The sequence below is a fragment of the Solanum pennellii genome, chromosome 1 (genome assembly GCF_001406875.1).
Source record: "Solanum pennellii chromosome 1, SPENNV200".
In the NCBI taxonomy this organism is placed as follows: domain Eukaryota; kingdom Viridiplantae; phylum Streptophyta; class Magnoliopsida; order Solanales; family Solanaceae; genus Solanum; species Solanum pennellii.
In genome coordinates, this window is record NC_028637.1 from 99832548 (window position 1) to 99843691 (window position 11144).

The 11144-nt window shown below is 29.0% G+C and overlaps 2 protein-coding genes and 1 pseudogene across 2 annotated transcripts; all 3 read right to left on the minus strand.

The window, feature by feature from the left end:
* Positions 1-184: 184 nt before the first annotated feature.
* On the minus strand, positions 185-1801 carry LOC107028228 (acetylajmalan esterase-like). Its single transcript, XM_015229273.2, has 5 exons — positions 1444-1801; positions 1165-1371; positions 944-1086; positions 591-864; positions 185-492 (listed from the first exon to the last, which is right to left on the minus strand). The coding sequence occupies exons 1-5, from the start codon at positions 1727-1729 to the stop codon at positions 275-277; spliced, it is 1128 nt and encodes a 375-aa protein (XP_015084759.1). The 5' UTR covers positions 1730-1801; the 3' UTR covers positions 185-274.
* A 3753-nt stretch (positions 1802-5554) lies between these two features.
* Positions 5555-7282, minus strand: LOC107030186 (acetylajmalan esterase-like). Its single transcript, XM_015231560.2, has 5 exons — positions 6829-7282; positions 6549-6755; positions 6330-6472; positions 5977-6250; positions 5555-5867 (listed from the first exon to the last, which is right to left on the minus strand). Exons 1-5 carry the CDS (start codon positions 7112-7114, stop codon positions 5650-5652), a joined length of 1128 nt encoding a protein of 375 aa, XP_015087046.1. The 5' UTR covers positions 7115-7282; the 3' UTR covers positions 5555-5649.
* Positions 7283-8760: 1478 nt separating this feature from the next.
* LOC107008012 lies at positions 8761-11039 on the minus strand (annotated as a pseudogene).
* Positions 11040-11144: the final 105 nt, after the last annotated feature.

Consider the following 11144-nt stretch of genomic DNA (forward strand, 5'->3'; position numbering starts at 1 on the left):
TTTATATTCTATCCATTAATAGAGATGATAAATATGTCCAATTAAAATTGAACTTGTAAATAGAAATAGAGAGATAATAAATATGTCCAATTAAAATTGAACATGTAAATAGGAACAGAGAAATGATATAATTGCAGCACAAACATATTTGGGGCATACATGTCTAAAGTTGAGAACTGTCAAATAAAATTCAAACATAAATATCATTAGGTTTTCTTGGCAAGTCAAATTTCAATTGCCTATATATGAAATTTAGATTGAAGAATTAATAAACTTAAACTTGACAATTCAATTGAGGTAACATGTCATTAATTAGCCATCTTGCCATCCATTTATATGCTTCTTGTGTCATATGAATTCCATCCCAACTAATATGAGTACTTGGATCAACACACACTGGCACTCCTGCTGCACCACATGTTCTACTTGAGTTATAATTATAGTTTCCTCCTATTCCACAACAGGCTTTCTGTGACGAATTTTTATCGAATCCTAAAAATATATTTCAATCAAGAACGGTAAACAAATTAGTTAATTCATGAAACTTAGTACAATAAAGTGAAAAAATAATTAGAAAGAATCATATTTACCAAGAGAGACTGCATTTTGTAGAAGCCACAAATAGGCATTGTAGTAATCGCCATAAATCAATATAACGTTTGGATATTTTTTCTTCATTTGGACAATGGCTTGTTGCAGATGATGATTGAAGAATCTTGCTAGGCTATTTAAATCTTTTAGGCAATGATACTCATCGTAGGCCGTTGTTTTGTTGGTCTGGAATTTTGTAAGCATAGACGTGATACAACCAATTGGGAAATTACCTGGAATAATAATTCGAGTAGCTCCTAAACCGATAACCCTCTGAAAATAACAATTCACGATTATCATGAAACAAATTTAGATAACAGAGTATTATCTAAAGTCAAGATCAAAACCTCACTTTGACACCATGAATTATAGTTTGAACAACTTCTGGCACCATTTTTCGAACCTCTTTGATGGATTTACCTTGGCCTAGCCCATAATTGAATTCATTTCCTCCTATTTCTCCAACTAGGAAAAGTGAATTGTTCAATTTTTCATCTGAAAAAAAGTATATCGATTGAACTCCTTATCAACGCGATCACTAAATTAATTGAATGTAGTTAATGAATTCCTTACCAGGAGAATCAATGGATTTGAAATGAGAAGACAACCAATGAAGTTGCACACTTAATGAACTATTTGTAAAAGACATAGAAATGTTCTTCTCTGCAAGTGATTCAACTGATAAAGCAGTAGCCCCTGCTACTGCAAAATTCGCACCGTGACTACAATCTGCATTTTCATCCTTGAACGGATTTAGAAATGGAAGACCAGATTCCCGAGCTGTAAAAAAAATAAAATACGTACATTATATTGAATAGAGGTAATTTATAAAGTAATTAGAGATCGATATACCTATGAAATCAATCATGAGCATTCCATCAGAACATCTTCCTGTAACTTTATGAAAAAAATTAATTCCATAAGGATATCTTCTACATGAAGAATGAGTTCCACAAAGGCTCTCTCTGAGACAATTTCCGGTATCAGAAATTGAGTCGCCTAATTGATATATTCTATCAAATCTGCAATTCATCAACAATCCTTCACTTTTTTTATGCTTTTGTGCATCTCCGTTCTGTTGAAGAACCACGAAACACGTGATTATCAAAAAAATGGCTACTCTAATTGACAATGCCATGAGTTGATCGAATTATGAAAATGAAATTTGAGATTTATTTACAAGTACAGGAAACGTAATCTACACTATATATATACAATGATATCTTTATTGATTAAGAAAAAACGATAAATATTATTATATAATAATAAAGAAGATGATTTTGTTATCGAAATGACAGCTAGCCAAATTTGCTTGACTATCACGTGACATACACATTTTCTAAAAACGGAGAACACATTGATGCGTTTTAATTTTTATTCTATTTTTTTGTAACGCCGATTTGGAAAAATATAAAAAAGACAAGAAAAACTTTGCCTGGAACTTTATCATTTAACCAAATAAAATTAGTTTTGATCAAAATACTAATGAAGTACCAATTGTGTATTTCTTCTGTAAATGAAATGGTTATTAATTTTAATAGTGGAGTTGTGATTATGGAATTTTTTAATTAAATGCAATGACTATTTAGAAAAAGAAAACATAAGCAGATGGAAGTGGGGTCGGGGTGGTTGAATTGGGCTGAGTGCTAATAGGAAATAATGAGCTTGGAGTTCAACTTATGAAACTCGTTTTCGAAGTTTTATGTACTCATTGAAGAGCTTATTAACGAAGGAAGACAGAATAACCTGAAAGACTCGTGTATTTGGCTCTATTTATAAGTTGAATTACTATACTTTTGATTTTGTCAATTCAATCTTTAAACTCACTAAAACAAAATATGTTCAACACCTTTGATCATTGATCCAAATATATGTGGCACCAATTTTTGCTGACTTGAAATGTTATGTGATTTCACTCTTTTTAAAGCGAGCAATATAATATTTTACTTTAAAAACCATGAATCCCCCAAAATATGCAGTAGTCTATTATTTTTAATTTTATCTTTCTAATATTTAAATTCTTATATGTCATTAAAAACAACGTGAAATTCCACGTGTAACGAGGTGTATTATACGTACACATATAAAATAAAAAAATGATTAAGATAATGTTTCAATAAATTTTAGAATTCAGTTGATAAAATCTTAAATATATATAAAATGTAATTTACGAACAAAATTAAGTATAAAAATTTCTCAAATTATTCCGCCTCAAAAGAAATTATATATGAGAATGAGATCTAGCACTACGCTTGTTGTTAACGCCATGACCAGATTTAGGAAATGAAAATCTGTGCAGCTTTCTTCATAAATAATATTTTTGCTTGATTTCAATTGATTGTGATGTTATTATTTGACTTGGCAAAGAAAGTCTTTTTTAAGAAAATTGAATTTTATGGTCTAAAATAAATTATATATTTTTGTGCTGATTATAAATTATTTTATTAATAATAAAATAAATATTTTAAAACTAAATTTTTACTTATTTAATTATAAAAATATAATCCTTTTTAATTGATTTAAGATGAAAAGTATATTATGATATAAATAGAATTACAAAAAATTATATTTTTTAATCACGCTAACTTTCATTTTGTATTTTAGGAGTACTATTGCCTGGTACACGTTTTACAAGTCAAATATCATATGTTTATAAACATGATAAATTACACGTTTAAACATTAACGTTAAGATTAATGTTGCACACTCTATCCTGTTTACGTACGTTATCTTTTTAAAAACATTGGGGTCTTAATTTCCATGTGATCATTTCCTAACTTTATTTCATTTTTTTGACTTATATATTAAAAATAAAACTTTTATTTTTAAAAATTTATTTTAGCAAATTAATTGAGTTTTATTACTGTTTCTTCATACCATCATTATGTAATAATGGCTTAAGTCATATACCGCTCTTTAAAGTTGTTCGCATAATTCACTCAGACATCTTAACTAGGAGTAGGACCTATTGAACACTTTTATTTATTCAAAATTCGTTTCTATTAGACATTTTCGATAATAAAAAAAATAAAATAAAGTATGTGTAATACATTTGTTGTGATGTAGCAAAATGACTAATTAAAAGATAACATAGGGCAGTGGATCCAACAATTAATGAAAAAATAAGAATTTTATGTTAAAAAGAATGAAATTTATTTCAAATAATTTTCCATCTATATTTTTTTATAAAAATAAAATGCTAGTAACAATTTTGCTTTGATTATTATTTTATTTTTTTTTTGGATGAAAAGTTATTTTTGAAAAATAATAATATAGGGGTGGGTTGGGATAGGATGGTAGGAGTTGAGGTATTAACAATTTTGCTTTGATTTAATTATTTTTTTTGGCTTTAGAAGATTAAAGTGAGTTACAATTATTTCATTCAAATCTATATTTAATCTATCTTATATTTAATTATTATTTTCTTAATAGATATATTCAATTAAAATTGAACGTGTAAATAGGAACATAGAGATGGTGTAATTCCAGTGTTGACACCAAATTTTGGTCCGATGATTTTAAAAATAATACATTTTGAGTCAAATACAAAAAAAAAAAAAAAATTTGTCTTTCCCACATCTTTTCTCAAACAATTTTCAATTTTGCAACAGTCCCACATCGGTATTTCATCCCTTTTGAGGATTTTTGGATTTCTATATAAACCCACTTCATTCACTATTTTTAGAGGAGGATTTTGGAGGGGAAAACAAAAGAATACTCTTGGTTCCCATAGTTCAAAAATTTTAAAGTGTTTTTGTGGTTTTTCGAGTTGAGGAGGTGGAGTCGTCTCCTTCAAACTCGTAGTTCCAGTTCGCTGCCCAGAACCAGGTAAATTTTTTTTCTTAGCCTTGTTTTATTTAATTCCCAGCTCTTTTATGTTTTCTGTTTATTTTTAGTTTAATGTAGTTCTAAAAGTCAATTAATATTTGTGTTTATTGTAGTTTTAATATTAGCATTATTTTATGGTTTGATGTTTATTTTTATTATTATTATTATTTTAAAATTGTTAGTCTATCTTAACTTTTCAGGGTTTTGTTATTATTCTATTTTAATGTTATTTTTTACATTATTGTTATTTCCATTTCTAATTATGTTGTTTTAGTTTGGTTGTTGTTTTCCATATTCTCTTGGGATAAGTTTGTTATGTTTTGTTGATGTTCAGGTTATATTAAATATATTTGTTAAATGGCCAATGAAAAAACTCTCCGTCGGTTTTGGAGGCCTCCCCAATATTAAAAGACGGAAATTTTTAGTTTAAGTTCATATAACTTGTTTTGTTAAATTGTTAAAATGGGCCGATGAAGAAATTACCGTCGATTTCCAAGGCCTCCCATGTTAGTAAGACGGATTTTTGTTTTTTAAATTATTATTTCATATATTCAATTTTATTCATTTTTTATTTATTACTAACACTTTTACTAAGTGTGTTTACAGGTACCCAAGACTTGTTTCATTGAAGTCATTCGAAAGGAGTTCGAATTATATTTTACAATTCATTATTTTGTATATATCGATGCTAGGCAAACCTTAGACCGTTTCTCATGTTGTTGTTTTATTTTATTATTGTTGTTTATTGCATATTTATATTACTTGTATATTATTGTTATCTCCTCAATTTGAAAAAATGAACTCAGTCGGGAACCACAGTTGTGGATTTCGAAGGGTGCCTAACCCCTTCCCTTCGGAATAACTTGAACCCCTTACCTAGAATCAAATTGGTTTCGTAGACTCTCTTTTAAGTTAATTAGTTAATCGGTTTCCTAGTTTTCCTAAAAATTAGGTGGCGACTCCCTTTTCCCTTTAACCCCCTTTTACCACTTTTTAACCCTTTTACCCGTTTTAAAAATTCAATTAACTAAATTCTTTTTTTAATTGAGTCGTCGCGACGTTGCTCCTATTCAAAGGATGTCAACATGCAGCACTACAACATATTTGGGACATACCTGTCTAAAATTGAGAACTGTTAAAGTAAAATTCAAACATAAATATCTTTAGGTTTTCTTGGCAAGTCAAACTTCAATTGCCTAAATATGAATTTTAGATGAAAAATAAATAAACTCAAACTTGACAATTCAATTGAGGTAACATGTCATTAATTAGCCATCTTGCCATCCATTTATATGCTTCTTGTGTCATATGAATTCCATCCCAACTAATATGAGTACTTGGATCAACACACACTGGCACTCCTGCTGCACCACATGATCTACTTGGGTTATAATTATAGTTTCCGCCTGCTCCGCAACAAGCTTTTTGTAACGAATTTTTATCAAATCCTGAAAATACATTTCAATCACGAACGTTAAATAAATTAGTTAATTCATGAAATTTTAAAATTTACAAGATGAGTAAAGTTCAAAAATAGGTAGAGAGAATTATAGTTACCAAGAGAGACTGCATTTCTTAGAAGCCACAAATAGGCATTGTAGTAATCGCCATAAATCAATGTTATGTTTGGATATTTTTTCTTCATTTGGACAATGGCTTGTTGCAGATGATGATTGAAGAATCTTGCAAGACTATTTATATCTTTCAAGCAATGATGCTCATCGTAGGCCGTTGTTTTGTTGGTCTTGAATTTTGTTAACATAGCCGTGATACAACCAAATGGGAAATTACCTGGAATAATAACTCGAGTAGCCCCAAAATCGATAGTCCTCTGAAAATAACCATCAATCATCAGGAAAGAAATTTATAAACAGAGTGTTATCTGAAGTAAAGGTCAATCAAAACCTTACTTTAACACCATGAATGATAGTTTGAACAACTTGTGGCACCATTTTTTGAACCTCTTTGATGGATTTACCTTGTAATAAGCCATAACTGAATTCATTTGCTCCTATTTCTCCAACTAGGAATAGTGATTTCTTCAATTTCTCTTCTGAGAAAGCATATCGATTCAACTCCTCATCAACGCGATCACTAAATTAATTGAATGTAGTTGATGAATTCCTTACCAGTAGAAGCAATGGATTTGAAATGAGAAGACATCCAATGAAGTTGCACACTTAATGAACTATTTGTAAAAGACATAGAAATGTTCTGCTCTACAAGTGATTCAACTGATAACGCAGTAGCCCCTGCTACTGCAAAATTCACACCATGACTAAAATCTGCATTTTCATCCTTGAACGGATTTAGAAATGGAAGACCAGATTCCCGAGCTGTCCAAAAAAAAAAAATACGTACATTATATTGAATAGAGGTAATTTATAAAGTAATTGGAGATCGATATACCTATGAAATCAATCATGAGCATTCCATCAGAACATCTTCCTGTAACTTTATGGAAAAAATTCATTCCATAAGGAGATCTTCTACACGAAGAATTAGTTCCACAAAGGCTCTCTCTGAGACAATTTCCGGTATCAGAAATTGAATCGCCTAATTGATATATTTTGTCAAATCTGCAATTCATCAATAATCCTTTAGTTTTTTTATGCTTTTGTGCATCTCCGTTATGTTGAAGAAGCACGAAACACATGATTATCAAAAAAATCGGTACTCTAATTACAAATGCCATGACTCAGACTGAATCATGAAAATGAAACTTGAGATTTATTGAATAGTACAGTAAACAGTATGTAATCTACACTATATATACAATGATATCTTGCTTGATTAAGAAAAAACAATACTCCCTCTTTTGCATGGTACTTTTCGCTTTTTGAGAATCAAACCGTTTAACTTTGACCGGACATTTGCGTGTCGAATCTTTAATTTTTTTAAAATGAAATTTATATATTTATAAACTAAGTAAAGAGTCACAATAATTGATAATTCAAAATGTTAAAAAAATCTATGAAAAATTTACTATTAAAAATAAACTTATCTAAATCTCGAAATGCAAAAAATGTTACGTAAAATGAATGTTAAAATGAGAAGGAAGGAGAAAATATTATATAATAATAAAATGATTGATTTTGTGTATCGAAAATGACAGCTAGCCAGATTTGCTTGACTAGCACGTGACATATACATTTTTTTAAATGAAAAGGGAGAATAAATTGGATGCGTTTTAGTTTTATTCTATTTTTTTGTAAGGTTAATTTGGAAAAAGAAAACTTTGCTGAAGTATGTTAACTTACATGTGTTATAATAATAAAATATTTATCATTTATAGCAACAATATTTTTTTTCACTTGATCGCTTTTAATTCATTTATAATACAATTTTAATATATATTACAAAGAACAATTTATTACTCACATATAATACAAGTTTTAATGATGGATAATACATTTATCACACATTTTAATACACTTATAATACAATGTGACCATTTTTTACCAAACAAACACAATATATTTCAAAAACAATTATAATTCAAATATATTGCATAAATAATTCACTTTTAATACATATTACAGATTTATCACAGTATTGGTATAAATGGTAATAAACAAAAAATATCGCTAAAATCAGTAATTATTTTTTAAAATGTATTAATTTTTGTAATTTTTCCTTAAAAAGTGTGTTATGATGCAAATAGAGTAAACAATAATATATATATATATATATATAATTATGTGTATTTAAATGCCACATTTCCTTGATTATTATTTTTTCTCATGCTAACTTTCATTTTGTATTTTAAAAGTACTATTTGCCTGGAACACGTTTTATAAGTCAAACATTTTTTAAAAAAACATGATAAATTACACGTTTAAACATGTTGCAAGCAACCACGTGAAGACTATTGTTGCGCACTTCATCCTGTTTACGCACGTTATCTTTTTTAAAACATTAATTTCCATGTGATCATCGGGCTCCTCCTTTTTCATTTTAGTTGACTTTTTATTAAAAATAAAACTTTAATTTTATTTATCTATTTTGACAAATTAATTTAATTTTATTACTGTTTCTTCATACCACCATTAATAATATTAAACAATTATATTAAAGAAGATTACTCTCTCCTCCATGGACTTTTTATTTGTCACTTATATTTAGATTCACGAGAGTCTAAGTTTGACTAATTTTTAAAGTTAAACTGAATTTAATTAATTCGCTATTTTATAATATTGATGTTAAAAATTAGGTGAAAAATAATAGAAGTTACAAACTTTTGTTCATATTAATATTATAGAGAAAAATATGCGTGAAACGTAACAAATGAAGTTGAATGTAGGGAGTAGTAGAAGTCAACTTTTGACTTCTAAAGTGTCATTAATAAAGTTCTGAATTTTATAAAATGCACATCTAATAAAAGTTTCCTTAAGAATTGTATCAATTCAACCTGAGTGGATTAAAATAAAACAAAGTGTACATTCTAAATGAACGCTCCACACATTGAAATTTGCAAAGTAGAAAAAAAATAATCCTAAACTGGGCATTTTAGTTCAGGTAACATGTCATCGATTAGCCATATTGACAACAATTTATATGCTGCTTGTGTCAAATGAACTCCATCCCAATTTATGTAAGTAGTAGGGTTACCACATATTCTACTTTTATCATAATTATATTCTCCACCTATTCCGCAACAAAGCTTTTCGTAGACAGTATTTGTCAAATCCTGCACATTTCAATCGAAATAACATGTGATTTTTTGATATATATATCCTCCAAAGTATATAATGTATGCTCAAATATCATGTATCACATTCTTTTATTTTCTTTATTAGAACTTCTAGCTTCGCTAATAATAAAGTATGATTATAATCATAAAATATTTTTTAAAAAAATACGTTTTGAGTACTTACCAAGACTTGTGGCATTTTGCAGAAGCCATAGATAAGCATTGTAGTAGTCACCCTAAATGAGTGTAATGTTTGAATACTCTTTCTCCACTTCTTGAATGGCTTTTTGCATAGGATGATTGTAGAATAATCCCAACTTATTTAAATCTTTCAAGNTTTCTAGCTTCGCTAATAATAAAGTATGATTATAATCATAAAATATTTTAAAAAAAAATACATTTTGAGTACTTACCAAGACTTGTGGCATTTTGCAGAAGCCATAGATAAGCATTGTAGTAGTCACCCTAAATGAGTGTAATGTTTGAATACTGTTTCTCCAGTTCTTGAATGGCTTTTTGCATAGGATGATTGTAGAATAATCCCAACTTATTTAAATCTTTCAAGCAATGGTATTCATCGTACGCAGTTGAATTATTGGTAGAAAATATTGTCAGCAAATTTGGTATACAACCAATTGGAAAATTCCCAGGAATAACAATCCGGACAGCCCCAAAACCAACGACTGTCTGAAAGAAGAAATAACAAATTAATTACCAAACAGAAGAAGGACCATTGATCACAAAAAGTACTAAAATTTATGTAAAACACGTATATCATGCATTTATTGTTCTAATTATACAAATATTGATGAGCGGGCATAATTTTTAATGTTCGTGAATATAAACACCTTAGTAAGTTTCGCGTATTAAAAGCATAGGAAATGGAAAAGAAAAATTAGTAAGTTCCACGTATTAAAAGCATAGGAAATGGAAAAGAAAAACATACTTTAACAGCATTGATAATGATCTGAACAACTTCAGGAACCATAGCTCTCAACTCCTCCAGCGATTTGCCTTGCAATAAACCATAATTAAACTCATTTCCTCCTATTTCTCCAACAAGGAGAAGTGCATTCTTTAGGTATTTTGAGCAATCTAGCATATAAAAGAAATGAGGAAAGTAAATTAGTAAAAAAAAAACTTCATATTGTATTAATTATAATTCCTTTTTAAATGTAATTACCATTAGAGCAAGTGGATTTGAAATGAGTAAACATCCAATCAAGTTGCACATTTAATGAACTATTGGTAATCAGTGAATTAGAATTAATCTTCTTATCTATCAGGATTTCAGCTGGTAAAGCAGTAGCTCCAGCTACTGCAAAATTTGCTTCATGTGAAAAATTTCCATTTTGATCCTTGTAGCGAATTAGCAGAGGAAGACCACATCCCAGTGCTGTATAATAATAACATATCATAAAGTTCAATGGCTTTAACGATATAAAATGTAGTTTGTGACTTTACTGATAAAGGTGAATGAGCAAACCATCAGAAAAGTTTGGAAAATCATAGAGAATGTTGAAGTTGTGTACCTATGAAATCGATCATGAGTAAACCATCAGAACATCGTCCAGTTGATTGATTCTGGGGAAAGTGTTGACCATAAGGAAGTTTTGCAAATGGAGAGAAAGCTCCAAGGAAGCCCTCTCTGATGAAGTTTCCAGTATCAGAAAGTGAATCACCCAACTGATATATTTTGTCAAATTTGCATTTCATCAGTGAAGGAACTTCAAGCATTACCTGAGCATCACTCTTCAGAAGAACCAAGAAACTGATGATGGAAAGAACTTGTAAGAGATCAAACATCTTAATGGTCAATAACATAATCAATTAGTAAGGAATTATGTGTCTAACTATACCTGCTACATTATATTTATGTTATGTTGAGTGAGATGAGCATACTGCTAAATTCTTGTTTAGGTGACCAACTCTCTTATTGTTCCATTCTTGTCTGTTTTTCTTGAGCCAAGACTTGAGGAACTTTTTGGTATTTTCAATATTATTTGACCATGTTTGACAAACTATCAAAAAT